The following is an 18,897-nucleotide window of genomic DNA, read 5'->3' on the forward strand; positions in this document are numbered from 1 at the left end:
TTCGAAACATTTTAACGAATCCCCCTTGTTTTTAATCATCTTGGTCGCCCAAAGACGTTTCAAAACAACATTCGAAATCGGTATTGGTTGATCAAAAGACTGTAAAGAAGTGATGATTTTTAGTATTACTTAGGTTCCCATTCTTCAACTGAAATACGTAAAACAACCAGTGGAATAAGTGCATTAATTGATTCACCTGAAAGAAGTCGTGAAAATTACAATCTTCAGGAACTAGGTACTTCGGTTTACTCGGTATATGGTTCGAGAATAAGTGGTTCCTTGTAGACGTGGTTCACTATCTCGAGTTCACAAATCGGTTGAAAGAATACAAAAATATTAATAAATGTGTCATTCCATTTGAAAATACCAACCAACTCGATTCCCAATAGAATCAAATCGTTAAATGGGATTCTATTCTTTAGAATCCGTCAAATGGGATTCGAATCTTTGGAATCCGTCTTAGGAGTGAATCTTCGAATCTTCCGAATCTCGAGTCTTCCAACACTAGTCTGGTTTGTTTTGTTTTGAATCCATCGTGGTACTTATAGGATCGTCATTCGCTATTTATATTTCTTCTTCTTCTTCAATTCGGCGAGGATTTACTCCAGTACGGCTATTGAATCCAGCTTCCTGGACTATTTATATTTCAATTTACATCGTTCAAGAGCAGCGCGCGGTTGTGCGGAGCTCGTGTCTCCGGAGAAAAGTTAAATCGTTCTACTAAGCCCACGGACTATCGCAGCACATCGCGGTTGGCACATCAAACCAAAACGTATGGAAGCAAGAAGCAAAATTTAAATAAAACTTGTTTTCAGGAGAGATTGGGTGTGTTTTGGTTTTGCGCAAGGCAATCGAAGGTGGTCCGCAGCTGATGTGCATCAAGTGAACGTGGCTTATCGTGGAAAAATATCAACGATTTCGAGCCCTTTACCTAGTTTACGTTTTGGTGACAATTTCAGGTGCAACAACTGTGCAGCAGCAAATAGTGTGATTGTGTGTTCATAAGTGGAAAGTGCAACCAAGTGTACCCTCAGTGCAAGTGCAGTAAGTGGTGCGAGGAGAGGTTTTCCAACAGCGAGGTGGTGCACCAACCGAACGAAATCGGTGTTTTGCATGCACTTCCAATCGTCCGAGTGCACTTCGATTATTCCTTGACCTTTGCTGCCTAGGCGCGCTTTGTGTAGTGACCGGTTTCTCGTTTACCCGTGGAAAGCCAGTTCGCGGCGCAATGGAGGAGAAAAGCCTACTGCTGAACGTGCACAGCAACCTGGAACCGCCGAAACCGGACGGAAGCACCTATCTGATGCGCGGCAACTATCACTACTACCATTACGGCTGCGATGGATTTCAGGACATGGTAACGTACCGCTTGCCGAGGGGCTTTGGGGTGGAGATTGTTTTCTGTGTTTCCTGTGGCCCAGTTTTCCTAAAAGTACTCCAAATGCGGAACGCTTCAATAACAGGTTTTCCACCACCTGTGCTGCATAAAACTTACAGTGCCATCCCGTTTTCGACAGTATCCATGTTTTCAACGCTTTCGTGGTACAATGTAGTTTAGTTTTACAAACAGCTTCAATGTATGTTTCATTGGTAATTGATTAAATTGTATGTTATGCTAAAGCATCATACACATATTAATATTTAAATACAGTTTGTGAATACATCTAAACATATAAACGGGCAAATCGAAGAGTATGGAGTCGAAGGTGTTGTCGAACAGGTTTACTAAATTGTTTATTGTACTGTGACTGGATAAAAATTTGTTCAATATGATCTAAGAAGAAATTCTTTCAGTGAGAGGTGTTAGTTTTTTAATTCGTATATGATTTAAATGATTTTCTTACACAACTTTTGTATAAGGCTTGAAAACCCTGCGATATAGATTTTCTATGATTTTCTCCAAATGAATAAAAGTTTGAAAATGTTTTACACGTACCAAATTGTTAAAATAGCATTACGAAACATAAAATTATTAATGGGTCATGCTCTCATGAAATAGTGCCAAAACGGAAAGGAAAATTTTTCAAATGAAGGTAAAGTGCAATGAAAACTTTTGCAACGGCGTATTGCGTTCTACTACTTCTTCTGTCTTTGATATTAATGTATTTGCATTCGATCTTTCGGGATTGAGAAACACAACTGAACCAAGCTGTGGGCAGAAACAGGGAACAGCACTGTGCCATTATTGTTTCCACTTCGGCCGGCCGACTGTTTGTGTTCTACATCTTGCGCCGTGTGGGCGCAGAGGACGTGCTCAAGCTTCGAGAGTGCAGTTTTTCTTCGTTCCGTTGTCTGTCGATCTTGTGTCCTTTCCATCCTACCCCTTTTCCCACCCGGACGTTGTGAGAAAGGTAGATACACAGACAGAGAGCGAGATAGTAGCATTTGTTTTCCACTGTTTGGATTTCCTATTAATAGAAAATCTCTTCGGACCCATGTCCGTTGATTACTGATTTTTCTCCGCTCCCTGGCATTGTACAACGGAGGCCTCCTGCAGGTTTTGTTTCACTTTCTTCCCCACTATCTGCTTCCTCCCTCCAACCGAGCCATTTTTCATTGTGTCCCCGTGGCTGGTAGCAAATTTTCCACTGTGAAGTCATAAATGTGTTTCCCACTGGGGTTCTCAGCTGGCCACCAAACACCAGTGAGTCATACGCCAGGCAAGGCAGAGGCAAGGCACCATAGAGTGTGACCCTTCCACACTCCTTCTTGGTGCTGGTTCAACGAACTTGTCGCTGTGTCGTGCAATTTTTCCAGGTCGAATCCTGTCTTGCCTGGCGGACTAGTAGCCAAACACATGCAGGCCCTTCCTAGGTGTAAGTAGGTCGGTGTTGTCCTCGCGAGCATGTGCTTGGGTTGGTTTTTCCTACCTAATATAGGGGAAGGGTGACAGGTGGCTGGGGGCGGGGAAATGCTTCCTCTGCACCACTTGTTTATACCTGTCCAATGTAGTCCAATGTCACTGCAACATCACCACCACCACGACTAAAGTCGGTGAGAAAAACCTACAAGTTTCTATGTGTCCGGTTGTTTTCTTTTCCCTTGGGACCAACCGCGGTTTTTCTCTCTTTTCCAATTCCTTCCCTGTGAGCCGCGGGGTTGGGTGTTATAAACAAAAATATGGATCATTTCATAATTGGCTTCTTGCCCAGCCACACAACGCCATCGAAATGTCCAAAGAAAAGTGCCTTTCGGTCTTTTACAACCAGCATTATTTTGCTTTAAAATATGATAATTTCCCCGTATCATTGGTCAAATAAAAAAAGGCAAAAATAAAAAAACAATATTCGCCTCGAAACATTTCGTTTTCTCCATCCAGTTTGTTTTGTAATGGTGCCAAAAAAATAAAATTTTCTCACAGCGGAAATCTAAACATAAAGCGCGTCGCAATGGAAATGGTAGATAAATGTAGAACCGGCACAAAAATAAACCTTTCCAACATTTTACCGTCTAATTATGATGTGGGTTTCTGTTGTTTACACGCATGTTCAGCGGGAACGCGAATTATGGTGTGTTTAGAAAAAAAAAGTAAGCGATGTTTTCCACGTATGACGTACGTACGCTACGTGCGCCACGTGCAGCTCTATCTCTATGTGTGTATTTTATTTTTCCATCCCAGAATTTCACCTTCACATTCGAAAAATGTGAAGGTTTGGCGTGCGCCGCCGCCGGGGGTTGCGATTTTTGCTGACCTCGCGTGGAGGTTAATGATTGACCGGTTGCTAAAATTATGCTCTACGGCCTGTACGGCGAGGTGTATATCACCCCGTGCTCTAACCCCGATCCGACGATTATGTAAACGTTAGGGGAGGAATAATGAGCTCTTACCTCGAGCCCCGCCACGCGCAGGGGATGAAAAATGTCTTTCTAATGAATGGCTACACATTACTGGTTGCAGTGTAGCTGCTACAAGGGGAAATCATACGAAATAGCAATAATCACACTACCTTCAACTACCCAGCATTCCTTAACAACTGTAGTTTACTCATGTTGGTGAATTAAGTTCACTTTTCTTCAGCTTGGTTTTACTGTACAGTTCGATTGTACCTTAATCTTTGATGTTGTGCCATTAAATTGCTTTACTGTTTATTTAATTCATTGTTTTGTTTGAAATTTATTGAACTGGTACTTTCCGGTGTTTGACAGAATTATCTTGCAAACCATTAAAGTTCGAACAAGTGTAGTGTTTGTTCCCATTATTTTTACTTTCTAACCAATTTATGTCCAGAAAAATTAGTAGGTAAAGCGAATGTTTTTTTTTTCATAATAATTCAAAGAATCAAAAGAAAAGTGTAGAAACAAGAGATTGCGTATGACCCCATCAATTACTCACTAAACAGTTTACATTCAGTCTCGAAAATGGGATCAATTGGAAGAGGTTAAGTTTGTTTGAAAACAGAATTGATAAGGTGTGCAAAGAACAAAATATTCAATGTTGAAACCCTTAATCTAAGCATTATCATATACATAACAAATAAAATCGCAATTACGAATGTTTCCATCATTTCAATTTATGTAACAAATTATGTTCAATGCAGAAAAAAGATTCATATCGGTGGAATATAAGGTTGTTTGAACAATAACAAACGTTATAAAGTATAAGTATTTATACCAGATTACGCATGTCCCCGTGAATAACTTACTAAACAGTTTACGTTTCGGTGCAGGAGCTGGGATCAATTGGCAGAGGTTAAGTTTGTTTGAATTCCAGTTGATAAGGTATGAAATGTTGAAAAGTAGGTTCGATTGTAAAATCTATGAAATAAGGGTGTTGTTTCGCACGGTGAACTCCTTTGGTTTTCTCAGAAATATAATCAACGCGAACATCAGGCAATATTTTTGTTATTTACATGATTGCATGCAACTTAAATCTTTAAATAATTTGTTTTACCAAATGTCTATTTTGATATTTAAATTATTAGCAATTTACTTGTTGATTTCATGCAATATTTGTTTCAACCATTTTCTGTTTTGGAAATTAAAAGAAAAGTTTGCAGTATACAGTATGGAATTCTTTACCTATTTCATTTTTTTCTAATTGTTGCAACACTAATAGTTTCATCTACCTTGATTTTAAAGTGTTTGTTTTGCTACGCATTGAAACCCCCAAACCTTTTTCAAAAAAATGTTTTCAAAAGCTAGTTTTTTTTTAGTACGAGCTTTCTCCTCTTCATTTCAGTGTTCAACAATCCACTTGCTAAATTAGCTGTCCTTTCGTTTTATTGTCATTTGGTCAGTAAATTAAAATAAAGGGCAAACCCGTTGAGCCGACAGTTAAACTGGCACTTGAACAGATCGATTCGATCGATCGGTTTAGATTTAAACCAAAGGCAAATGCAGTTCCTCTTGCCCCCCTCAGTGGTAATCAATTTCAACCGTTTGCGCTTGACTAGTCGCATGCGAGGCGTATCGTCGTAGGAACCTTTCCTAGTGACGGTCCCTAGAAGCCACCCTAGTGAAACGCCGTTTGCACCGAAACCGGGCCACAATCTTCCACTTAAACCACCGAGCTCGATCGATCGATCCGGAGAGGGAACGAATCGAAATTGAAATACGCACGAAAGCACAACCGGTGTGTTGTCGGTCACGGAATCATGGCTCGAGGCAAACCTTCCCTCCGTCCCGGAAATTGGGAAGACATGTATCGACGTCCCCGGTGACATTGAACCACTTACGAATGGTGCATTGTTTCGCGGTGGTGTCGTTGAAGCTGCTGCAGAACTATTGTGTTGTCCGCCGTTTTCCGTTTCCAGCACACACACACACACTAAGGGCCCCGTTCCGATTGTCAGGCAAGAAATAATGCTGCTGAACGGGAGAACATGTGCCGGATCGATCAACTGCTGTCTTAAGAAAGAAGGCGCACGATGGCGTGATTTACTTCCGGTCGTTTCTTTCTTCAACCGCGCGTAATTTTCCATTATTTATCGCCAACTGAAGAGGTTGCCTGGGCAACTGGGGAACTTATTTGTTTTTCTTTTTTATTTCTTCTAAGCGTGAGTAATTGTCGCTGCGAAACTTCATTTCCTCATTTTCCGCCGCTGACAGTTTTTGCAGCTGCAGTCTCGGTTGCTTTCGCTCTGGAATGCGCTTTTAGATGACAAGGCAAGGTGAATAATTTATTTCAAGAGAACTGGTTCCTCACGTTAACGGGAAGCCTTGATTGATGGTGTCAAGGTCAGGCTTTTACTGATGCTGCCCGGAAATGGATGAGTTTTGAAGAGGATTCTTTGGCATTTGTCTATCCTTACACTGTTTTCAGGGCCAGTTTGTTCGCATCAAGCTGCTCTTTAGTAGGCAGTGCCAGTAGTAGGCAGTGAATTACACGAGCAAGGTTTTTGTTTGGCATCGTTAGGAACCAGTTTGGGTTTGTTAAGTTTAACTTTGCCGTTATCGGTAGCAACATTGGCGCGACAACAACGCGACCTTTTCTCGTCGCACCAATGTTGCAACCGATAACGGCAAAGTTAAACTTGACAAGCCCAAAGTGCTTCCTAACGAAACCAAACAAAAACCGTGCGCGTGCAATTGACTGCCTACTACCAACAAAGAGCAGCTTGATGCCGACGAATTGGCCCTGAAAACAGTGTATAAGCTGCTGAAGATAGCTTTGGCCAAATAGATAGATTTATTTTAAATTTTAAATTGTATTACTATGAAATGAGAATTGTTATTTTATTTTATTTACGAAGACAACTTCAAAAATTCAAGGAAATCTTCAAACATCAATAAACTGTATTGCTAAGGTTGGACGGTTTGTTGTACAACCGCTCATATTAAACATGCGCACTAAAAGTATTTAGAAGCAAAACAATATTTTACAAGCACCAAAACAAAGTACGAACACTATCAAGTTGATGGAGAATTTGCCAGTTAGCGGAACAAAGGCCAATTTGACTGAAGAATTCCAAAATCGGTTGACAGTAAATAACTATCCTCATCTAATAAGGCATAAATTCGAAGACGCATAAAGAAACATGTATGTACTCTAGCATCTTCAAGGCGCGCCAGTAGTTGTCAGTGGACAGCTGGACAGAACCTCGACCTTGACACCCCCTCTAGGGGGATGGGGGGAGGCTAGACTGGTATTTCATGTGCGGACAGGCGAAACATTTCACGCCGTCAACGATTGTCACCGTTCGCGTCACCAGCATTGTCACGGCGTTGTGCTCCGGCTGAAATGTGATCGTGAGGGTATAGTTTACACCATCTTGAACATGTTTGTTTACAGCTTCTTGTTCCTCGAGCAATATGAATATTTTCCAAAACATGCACCAAAATATCGAATTTTAAAAACATGTTTTTACTACGAATTGATTACCTTTATGGTTTAATCATGTTGAGAAAATGTTACAATGTGGTTTAATAACTTATGTGTATTTTTCAAATATTATAAGTACGCTTTTTAATTATCTTAATTTATTAATTTGTTTTAATTTGAATTATTAATCTGTTTTAATAATTCTATCTTTTATGTTACACCTTAAAAATTTTGTATCATATCACTGTGACTTTTCAACTTTAAGCTTTTGATTGTTTCCCATGCGAGCACAACATCTGTTGACTAACCAGTTGACAAAACCCGAACTCCCCGGCACACGTACCTTTGTGATACACTAAAATAAGTACGAGTCAGCTTTCTGCAGAAAAACCTCCCTTTTCCTGGTTTTTATCGCTCATATTGTGCGAAACTACAGCGTTATCTTTTGCGCGAATAACCTTCTCGATCGTTGTTTCTTTCGCGTTACCGATTATCTTCTTCGTTGCATGCGATAAGATTGACGAATAAAATAAACACTTCCATAATTGCGGTTGCATAACACATCGAACGTGAGTGCATCTAATAAATCCACCGCAAGTGTTAATGAATCACTTCCGAATCGTTTGATTTTGTCATTTAGAGAGAGGTTCAAGATTTGTTTGTTTGCCTGTTTGGCAATTTCTCTTCACCATTGTGAGTCAAGGTGGGATTTGGTGCATTATGGGTATGCTTTGGATTGGATCTTGAGAGAGTTTACATTAGTCATTAGTAACGTGTCAACGTGTCGTCCGTTAGCTGAGACGCCGGAAACAAATACTTTCCCTTTTTATTTTGAAGTGTGTTTACTAAGAAATCGTATTCTAATAAAGCTTTGTCAAACAGTAACAGCTGTTGATGGTAATATTTGATGTAAAAGACTATAATCCCCGTATCTGAAGGAAAATCTCTTTTTCATCGGAAATTTGATATGACGACGGAAAAAATAGTTTCACTTTTTATTTTGAAGTGGGTTTACTAAGAAATCTTATTCTGATAAAGCTTCGTCAAACATTATCGTTCATGACAATATTTGACGTAAAAGACTATAATCCCCGTTTCTGACGGAAAATCTTTCTTTCATCGGAACTTTGATAGAACGACGGATAAATTAGTTTTCCGCTTTATTTTGAAGTGGGTTTACTTAGAAATAGTATTCTGATAAACCTTCGTCAGACAGTATCGTTAAGGGCAATATTTCATGCAAAGACTATAATCCCTATATATATAAAGGGAAATCTGTTTTTCAACGGAAATTTGATATGATTGATTTCCTCCAGAGCGGTATTCTTTAATCATTCGTGTGTTTATTTATCTTCTGATTCATTAACGGGAATTATTGCTGGCCGTGTTGTTTCCTTCTGATGGCAGTCTTAGTACAAATTTCCTACGTTTCCCCGGCGAGAAATGGCGTGCACTATGGGATGTTTTCTTTTCGAACAACCCGGAAAAGGAAACTAACGCCACTTTCGGTAGGGCCATGCTCTTGCGTGTGTTATCATCGCCGTTCGACAACGATACGTGATTTACGTCGGTTGATTGAAACGTATCCCTTTAAAAAAACCCTCCACGCACAAACCAAACACACCCGGTAGCCACGCGGCTTTTGTGGCCAATTACCATCATCCGGTGGTGTTCCGGGAGACCGCGACGACCCGGCCTCTCCAGTGCGCGGCTAGGCCAACTCCCTTCGTCCAGTTCTGGGTCATTCAACCGCCCGGCAAAACTCGCCAGTGACGGATGATTACGACGACGACGATGATGATGATGATGGTGGTGACGATATCGCGATGGTGTGTCGCAAACCGGGGGACGGGAAAAAAAGTCATCCGTCAACAGTATCCACAACATGAATGAGTAGGTTTGGTCTTACCCGGACCCGGTCGTGAACATTGTGCGTCCGAAGTTGCGTCACGGCTTGGAGTTGGTGGCAGCGGACGGACGGCGTCTGACACGATCCGAGGGTTTTGTGGTGTTGTGGTAGGCGAAAAAGCGTGGCCCCAGGCGAGCTGAACGTGGTGATGAACGAAATGTTTTCTCTAGGACGATCGCCGGACACCCCCCGGGTTGATTGCAGCACGATGAGGATGGGAGCGAAAGAACACAAACATGGCATGGATGGACGAGATATTCATTGGTTTATTTTAGAATTGATTGAAGGCGATTCCGGCACGATGGGATGCATGTTAAACCCGTTGTCACTCAAAAGTGGGTAAACATTTTCCAGTGTCCAGTGAGTGTGTGTGTATTTTACTTTCTTTTTATAATTTAGTTATACGTTGATATCATTTTAGAACATCGCAATCAGAACAAAGTTGATCGAACGTTTCACCACGTATTCCCATTTTTTCTTAAATTCCTTTCAAGTACAACCGTTTTTCTCGCAAAATTTCCCTTCAGTACCACTTCAGTCCTCCCCTCCCACAACGGGTGCGTCGAATGACGACCGCGGATGATGATGTCATGGTGGCTAACGCTAATGTTTGTTGATTTGGCTTTGCTGCGTTCCCCGTTCCCCCGGACAATTTCACTGTCGCGACGAACCGTTTGCTTTTTGATTTTTATTCAGCTTTTTTTTACATTTTGCCAACGATGTCAGTAGCCTTGAAAAGTGGCAAATTGGTGGATACGAAGGGAAAGATTAGCGTTAGGTACGTCGTTTGGCAAAGGCTACAATCAATATTGATATGAGAAACGCCAACCAACTGGATCGGGAATCTTTTCTATTTATATTACATATATGATATTTATGTTTTGATAATGTTCTAAAGAAAATATTAACAGGTTTATGATAATAGTTTTGTTGCACTACTGCGCGTGGTCACAAAATACTGTGTGTTGCCAAAATCCTCAAAATTTTTATGGTTTTCCTTTTTACTCGACGGCAACAGAAATTGATATTCAACATTGCCAAAATCAGCCTTACGGGTTTGTGAGTGCACCCTTTTGAGCGATCGACGTCTTTTGGGGACAACATGCTGAATCGTGTAGTGGTGATTCCATTTTCGATTATATTTTCTACTAAATCCTCCTTCCTGGCTCCTTTTCTATAACATCACGTGTTGCGTTTGTAAATTAATGTCACAAATCGCATAGTTTTTGTTACATCCACATATTGATGATCGTTTTGAAATAGGTTAGACAGACTTATTGTGCCACTTATCTAGTACACATGATGAGTTCTTGTGAATAAATGGTACGTGATAAGGTATTCTTAATTTTGTTCATGATTTTTGAAATAAATGCGATATTTAATAGAAGACTTCGATCAATAAGAAGCTCAATCAACTCATTAAAACTACATCAGTTATCTTTTAGTGTTTGTTTGAATTTACCATCAAAATATTCAGATTTTGAAAACGCCTCAAACGATCGTTTCAAAAACTTTCGTTCGTTTGAGGACTGGTATTATTATTTTATCAAAATACTAAAAACTACCTTATCATTTTCAAATATTCAATCCGCGGGATTGTTTGGCGTAATAAAGTTTAACGGATTAAATTTTGTTGAACTATTGTGTGGTCACAAGATACTGTGATCTATCAGATTCTTCAAAATCCTAAAAAACCTTTTATTGTTTGCCTTTCGAACGGAAAAATTGCCTTAGTAGTATTTTTTTAAATTATTATTTGCTTTTTGAAAGGTAAATTAAATAAATGGAAACAACCAAAATTTGTATGCTGTATTGATGCCAAAATTAACCTCATAAGTTTGTAAGTACATCCTTTGGAGTGATCGGTATGTTCTGGGGAAACATGCTGAATCGTGTAATCTTGTTTAAATAATCTTCTTTCTTGAAATTAGACATTTTCTTTTTGCACAAAACTTACCCTTTGGCTCTTTTGTAATAAATTCACGTGTTGCGTTTGTAATAAAAGTAATATGTCATCTAATATTTTTAATTTTGATGGTGATTTTTAAGATGACTACCAGTTGACATAAAGTTGAAGAAGCTAACAATGATGTCAATGGTTTATGGATACAACAATCAAATACCCAATGGATCTCGCCACCATGACAGATTCATATACCAGTGATAGGTTGTTTCCTTTAAATAATACTCATAACACATGTGTTTTGTATGAAAGCAATGATAATATTTCCTACACTCTATTGTTTTCGTATAAGCTTTTCTGTAGCTAATAAAATTAACGTGACCAACTGTTTATCACCAGTTCTCCTACCGGGGATGACTTTCGATGCACATTAGTGTAGCAGAAAGTTGGCTTTCCCCGTTCGCCATCAGTTCCGGAGGTGTCGGTACATTACCGTTTCCCACGAGAAACGACAGTAGGCCACATTTTCCTATTTCATCCCCATGACGATCGGTCGAACAGTCGTGTTCTGCCTGGAGCATCCCACGAAGCAAGGCGTAGCTTTCAAGCTCTTTCTTTAAAGTGTGTGGAAATTACTTCCATATGTTTTTTGGAACGCAAAAATCCAGCCATCGAGACTCTGCTTAGAGGATCTTATACCTTCTACCGCATTTCGCAACAGTTTTTTCTTAAAGAGGTAATCCCGACTACGTTCCTGACTCAAGTTCGTACGTGAAACCAGACGCGAAATACCACAGTTTTTGTCATTCATTTAAACGGAACTGACGACTCGGTCAGTGTGAATCAGCGCGAAATAATTACTTAATTACGTTCATTTAGCAGCACAAACCTACCGTCCCGCTTGCCAAGACCGACACCGGGACGCCGGAAGTACGACGACGGTGTAAAATTCCGTTCGGAATAATTCCGTATCGGAAAAACGACGATTTAACGACTATTCCGAGAACCGCCCTGACGTTGCCGTCGATGCAGTCCACGTGAGGTCTGTCTGCTGGTAGTGCATTGGGCTGTGGTGATTTAGCGGTGGCCAAGTGGTTTTTTTTCGCAAACCCAGAACGGGCAATGTCAAGAAGGGAAACCGAAGAAGGTATAATTACTGCATTAACGTCGATCGCGCGGCCACCGGTTTCGAGTCGTGCAAAGGCCCTCCCAAAGTGCAGCGAAATGATGTTTCCCTCCCATTTAACTGCAGCCCGCCCCCCGGGGGACACCTTATTCGGTCGTCGATGGTGGCAATGGATGGGAACCGGGTGATGGTTTGCGCGAGCCAACCGAATGTAATGAAATAAAATAAACTCCGCCGGGAGACGGATTAAATGCTTCTCTCGGGGAGGTGTGGAGAGGAGGGGCTGTTTCAAGGAAGGGTAAAAGAAGGTAAAAACTGGGATATTAAATTTCCCTCCCATTTGCTTCGACTACTCGGGGTTTTTTACTTCTGCTTTGCCAGCTGATTGTTTCAACATACTTCCACCAAGCATGACCTTGCCACGGACTTACAGCTGTAAATTACGAATGCTAGACATCGGTATCAACAAGCAAACAAATGGCTCAATACGCCGAGCATTACACGCCAAAGGCACGACGTGATGGACATTGTCGGTGTTGAGTCTGGTACCATGACAGAAAGCATTAATTAGAAATTCTCATTTCTAGTTCGACGCGGACGGTCTGGGGGTGGTTTGAGGGTAGAAAAAGGGTCACAAAGAATGCATTTTCCTGGATTGGAGCGCTCGTAAATGATGCTCGAAACTGCCATAACATGCATGGCTGGATGCGCACAACAAAGCACGCAGATTGTTTGAGAGACGCAGTTGCAAATTGTGTAGACAAAACAAGAAGTCGCGTGTGAGAAATGCTTTGCATTGCTTTGCGATAGAATTGACTCACAAAACTCTGTCTGGAGCAGTGCTGTGCGTACTGAGTAAGAATGAGTAAGTGAATGAAATCTCACTAGCAATCAAAACTTTTTTAATCTCAAAAGAATGCACAAGTAAGAAAAGGAGTTATTAATCAATAGAGGATATTTAAATAATCTAGCAGGGATTTACATCTCAAACAGGGAAGCGAGTATGAAATAGAAATTCCATTCCGAAACTAATATGGATAGGAGACCGAAGGGTGAATAAGATAGTTTAAGAGCAAATGAACTGAAGAGTCATTGGGAAAATTTTCTCTTTTCTTGTAAAAGTGAGTAAGTTTGTACATTTTACCATTTACTTTCACTTGTTCATTCGGCATCCAAATTCTTATTTTGGTTTCAAATCGTTTGGGTTATCAATTAAAATTTTTGTTTCCAATCATCTCAAGGACTTTTAGCTCGTTTTGCGTGTGTTATGATTATTCAGTCTAATTTCAATCCATTTCAAATAACTAAAAATACTTCTTCCTGTTCGTATATCCGTCTTGAGGTCTGTTAAAACAATTGTAACACTTTTTTTTTCGATCGGATCAAAGATCAGATGTTAGTTGTTTTACATTATTTTGTTTATAGCTGTTATCTAGAAATCATGCAGTTTATACATAAGTAGCAAACATAGAGAACATCATTTCTTTAAAATCAACTTTCTAATTTTTATCAGAAAACATCGCACAAAGCCCATTTATGAATCAATATTCATGGTGGTCAGCTTTACCATAAAGTAAAGAAAAAGATCGTTCAACCTGATCTAAATAATTTGAAACACATATAGGGAAATAATAAAATAATATACAAAAAATACTTAACACAACAAGGGAACAAAAGACATTGAACTGTAAAAAAGAGATCAAGTGTTGTAATAATAAATCATTTATATTCAAACTTATTATTCGAAAAAATTCCTAAAAACTTATTTAAATTTAGCCTTTGCATTCCAACTGATTAATAATTTCACACTGATAAACATCCATTACAAGTATATTAAAAAATACAATACAATAAACTCAATCCGGCCAACGGCAATCTGAAGCGCGTGGGTTCAATATGTACCGATGACGCGACGAGTGGCCGTCTTCATGTGCCAAAGCGAAGAAAAGAAAAGCCTCCCCCTTTTCTCGCCACCCATCAACCGATTCGAAGATGTGCATGAGAAATGCGCCAACGGGCGCGGCTTCGTACTTTGAGTGGAAAATTGATCTCCCCTTGTCCGGCCGCAGGGTAAATATCCAACATCAACCGTCCATACACGCGCACCGCCAATCCCCGGAGTGGCTCACCCTGAGGGAAATGAGGGTTTCGCTCGTCAACCGGGCGCCAGCGAGTGGGAAATGGATTCACTCAGCTTAGTGACGTACGCTGACTCGCCAGGTTTCGCCTGGTTCCGGCATCGATCGGAACAGCAGAACCGAAACCAAAACGCGCGCGTGGTTGGCAATGATCGCATCATGGGCGTTCGGCAGAAAAAAACAACAACGCTCGGGAAAGACGGAACCAAGAAAACACGGTTGAAGGGAAATATGATGTTTTTCTTTTGCCAGAAAGATTGCACTTTCATCACATCGAATAGGGGGGGTCTTCTGGTTTGTGGTGTTTTAATTTAGCTCCGTGTCCGCTCATAAGCACCGATCTTAACGGTCGACTTATCGAACGTTCTAGCGATTGGCTTTCATCGGTTCTATTACGGTCGTATGATGGGGTTTCAATTGTACGTGAAGGAAGTAATTAAAAATGAAATCCCTGGGGGGGAAACGGGATTGAGATCTTCTTATTTTGCCATAAGAAACTAGACCATAAGACTGAAATTGTCTATCCCATCGATCAGCAACAAGAAAGCTTGCTGAAGTTAGTAACAAACTTTACCAATAAAAGTTTAATTTAACCATCAAAAAGAATGAGTTATAAAAAACATCAGAAATTCAGATACTGAAAATATCAGCTGTACTTACTCGTGTATTTTGATATTTTGCCAATTTACTTCATGGATATAATTTTGAGAGCCCTGAAGTGACGCAATCTTCAGGAAGAAGCATGAGTTTTACTTTTTATTTCAAAAATAAACATTCTTCTGAAGCACATCCAAACAGTTATGGAAAAAAAAGGATATGACATAAACGACAAATAAAACTGTAAGTAATTTCAACATTTTCAGTGATCTGTTACGGATGAAATGAGGTTTTTGTTGACCTTTGTTTTTGAGATGCAAAAATGAGTAGTCACTCCCGAAAATTTTAAAAAATGAGCAATGGTTGATAGCAAACAACCACCGCATTTTCGTATTTATAAATATACTCTTGTGTAACATCTCCTCAGTAATTTTCATTCCCTTTAGCTAAAGAACGAAGTGTTTAGACACCATTTTTCTTTTTAAATGTTTTCTATACATAGTGGGTAGGTTATTTTGATAAATTTCTTTCTTTTGTACATATTTTCAACTATTTAAAAGCTTTGTTTCTCGTAAGTACTGAATAAAGAATTAATTTGCGAATTTTCCCATAAATTATTTTTATGAAACAGACACACACAGGCACAGTATTGAAAAATAACCATAAAACTCCTTTTCCCCCAACTAATATGAAACCATTTGCTAGAACAATCGAAAACTAAATGGGTTTCAATTTATTGCAATTAAAATATCTTGATCTGAAAAACATCTCCATTGTTTTTAATCGTTTATTACTTGAAATAGGGAATTCTTACAAATTAATTTGACTTTAACAATTGATCATGTTGTGAACAGTGTGTTCATGTACGTTCGTTACACGTTCGTTAAAGTTCACTATCGTTTATTTTTCCTATCAAAACAATTAGTGGAAAACAGTTAACTGTAAAAATTACAATTTTGGTGCCACTCTTATGCGAATCGATTAAATTTGGAAATCAAATGGAACGCCGCTGGCCAATTGTTTATTTATTGTTTGTGGCCGTATGAACGGGAATTTTCATGTCTGCTTTCCTCTTTCTCTTTTCGCTCCAGGGCTGGGGTTGCGGCTACCGCACGCTGCAGTCGATCTGTTCGTGGATCCTCCAGAACGGCGTCAGCCCGAAGGTGGCGGCAGATGGGACTGCGGGCAGCAGCGACGTGCCAAACATTCCCACCATCCAGCAGACGCTGGTCGAGATCAAGGACAAGCCGGAGCGGTTCTTCGGGTCGCGCGAGTGGATCGGTACGCTCGAGGCGATCTACGTGATCGACACGCTGTACGACGTGTCCTGTCGGGTGCTGCACGTGGGCCGCAGCGACAGCATCGCCAAGCATGCCGACACGCTGCGCGACTACTTCGAGCAGTACGGCGGGCTGATCATGATGGGCGGCGATCTGGACGCCGCGGCCAAGGGCATCGCCGGGATCCACGTGAGCGCGGACCAGGCCGACGTGTACCTGCTGGTGGTCGATCCGCACTACGTCGGGAAGATCCGCACCAAGGAGGAGCTGTACACGAAGCAATACGTCATGTGGCAGAAGGTGGACGACTTCGTCGATAGTTCGTTTTACAACCTCTGCCTGCCGATGGTCAAGAGCCGGGAGCTGGCGGCGTAGATAACCCCTCCCTCACACCAGCAGCCGTTCACATTCGCTTCCAGTATCATATCATCCGTGACATGGGAATGAAAGGAGTCTTTATTTTAAACCGTATTTAATCGACCCTGGTTTTGGTTGCCTCCAGTGTAGAGCATCCTGATATTTACCATTCGAGGACTTGTCGACGCTCTTATATCCAGCGTATTGAACGCCTCCATGGCAGACTCCGCGAATCGATTTCGAATTGATCAAGTTAGGCAAAACAGAAATTACATTTCGAAAAAAGAAAGTGTATTTATAAGGAAACAGTTCACCCAAAAAGCAACGCAGCAAGACGATGAAAGGAAAGGATATAACGAAAAGAGATTTTATTTAATATTTTTTATCATTGATGAAAAGCAACGCGTTGTTGAAACCTCATAAGCGGGTTGTTTTCGTACGTCGTCTTACCAAATAATGCAGCACAACATCTACGAAGGTCGCCAAACGAAAAAGCAAAGTCCTTTGCATCACAACACATTCACATTCACACTTAGATATTGTAGTAAAAATGTATTCCTCACCTTTCTCACACACGATCGATCGAAAATCCCCTCCTTACCAACAGGGACCAACGATGCAAGGGTGAAGGAAACACAGAGCAGAAATGGACAAAGGACCGACGATTGTTGCCATTAATGTGTACGAAACATTTAACTGTATCCTCTCGAAATGTAGCGTAAAAGATTAGTGCGTTAAAATGTGAACGTGTCATACAACAGCCAACAAACGAACTCGTACATGCGACAAACTTACCTACTCTTCTCTCCAGTTGTGATCCAGCTGTGTGGTGTCAATCGTTTTTAAAAGAGAGCAAAACTATAGTTAGAGGATCTCCTCCCCTGGTAACGTGTCCTGGGCAGATGGTTCTGCGCTACCCGGAACGAAACGCCACTGCCATAAAGTCTTTGCCCTTCTATTCGAATTGGCACAAAACTACCAAAATGAACCAAGGGAAGCTAGGGTTAAATGATACCTTCTCACATCGACTAAATGTGTAGGTGTGCGTTTGTGTGTTTGTATAACTGTGTACTAATTTAAAGCAAGTTAATTAGAAAAAAACATTGGCAGCCAGGCTCAAACTAGGGAAAACGAAACATAGTGAACTTAACTTACAACTGTAGAGAGCTTGTGAAAAATTGTGACACTACTATTGGATGTAGAGGAAAAATCCACCCCCACGACACTGTATTAGATAGAATTACCGCCCTTCCAAGAGTAGTAGTCGGGATTGTCTAGTGGACGTAACCGGTTCATTGTTCGATTGTGTTGTAACGTCTAGCGAAACGTCAAACGAGAGTTTTTATTTTATTTTACAACCCGTATTCGAAAATGTACCAAAACGAGCGCCGTCAGTGAGTGTAGCTAATTTATCTATTTACGTTGTTATGTATTTATAGATTTTAAGTGCCGTTTGGACAGTGGAAAATGATGAAAAATAAATATTTACTCTTTAATTGAAAAAAAGAACTAGAGCTACATTATTTTAGGACATCGTAGTGAAATGGTCACTAGATTGATAAATAACAAAACCGAAGCGAACGATAAAAACAACACAGTAGGCTTATTCTGGCATGGTGAGGGACTTTTTATTTCCGTTGTTAACCAGGGAAGGAGGTGTATAAAGTTTCATTTTAAAAGTATGTGTATCTGTGTGCGCGTGTGTGTGTGTGTGTGTTTGTGAGTCCGGTCAAACCTCTGTTTCTCAAAACCGTTTTTCGTTGCATCTGATGCGTCTGTCGTTCACTTCTGTTCATTTGCACTGCTGCTTTCTACTTATGTTTTGTTTTTCCTGTTTTTGCTTAACGTTCTTTTACGCAACCTTATCGCCGACGAAGCGAACTAGTGTTTTTCGTTTAGTTTACATTTGCTGTGTACGTTTCCTTTCGTGGGGATTTTGATGCACTACTTTGTCTAACCGTTTCCATAACTCTCAGCCCGTGGTGTTTCGGTCTGTGTTTTTTTCAGCTACTTGAGTAGATTAGTAAGTATAATAGAATATGATTGTGAATATTTGTTGATATTACACAATGCTTTCTCATCAACTTTAACAGTGTGTGTTTGTCGCGTGGGTGTTTTTGTTAATTTAGTTTAGTGTGGTTTTGCATTAACTTTAAGGTCCATGCGCACGGCGTACTGGAAATATGCGTAGGGTATGCTGTACATTCCCAATTTGAACAGGCTATCCAAGGTAAGAATCTTTCGGCTTATGCAGAACTTGTGGTATATGTGTTATTCTCTCTTTTTAATATTGTATCATTGTATTGTTTGTTTTCGATTTCATCGG

At 40.4% G+C, this 18,897-nt stretch overlaps 1 protein-coding gene across 2 annotated transcripts; it reads left to right on the top strand.

Annotated features, from left to right (window-relative positions):
- The first annotated feature begins 644 nt into the window (after nucleotides 1-644).
- Nucleotides 645-18,055, top strand: LOC131262790 (probable Ufm1-specific protease 1). 2 transcript variants are annotated; one of them, XM_058264866.1, is made up of 3 exons: nucleotides 645-772; nucleotides 960-1,357; nucleotides 16,026-18,055. In XM_058264866.1, exons 2-3 carry the CDS (start codon nucleotides 1,229-1,231, stop codon nucleotides 16,587-16,589), a joined length of 693 nt encoding a protein of 230 aa, XP_058120849.1. In that variant the 5' UTR covers nucleotides 645-772; nucleotides 960-1,228; the 3' UTR covers nucleotides 16,590-18,055. The 2 variants fall into 2 exon arrangements, with proteins under 2 accessions (XP_058120849.1, XP_058120848.1); XM_058264865.1 differs by having other exon boundaries at nucleotides 688-1,357.
- Nucleotides 18,056-18,897: the final 842 nt, after the last annotated feature.

This window comes from Anopheles coustani, chromosome 2, assembly GCF_943734705.1.
Source record: "Anopheles coustani chromosome 2, idAnoCousDA_361_x.2, whole genome shotgun sequence".
Lineage (NCBI taxonomy): Eukaryota > Metazoa > Arthropoda > Insecta > Diptera > Culicidae > Anopheles > Anopheles coustani.

Coding starts and splice junctions, on each gene's coding strand:
- LOC131262790 (XM_058264866.1), top strand. CDS start 1,229: ATGGAGGAGAAAAGCCTACTGCTGAACGTGCACAGCAACCTGGAACCG. Junction 1,358..16,025: donor GCGATGGATTTCAGGACATG/GTAACGTACCGC, acceptor TTTTCGCTCCAG/GGCTGGGGTTGCGGCTACCG.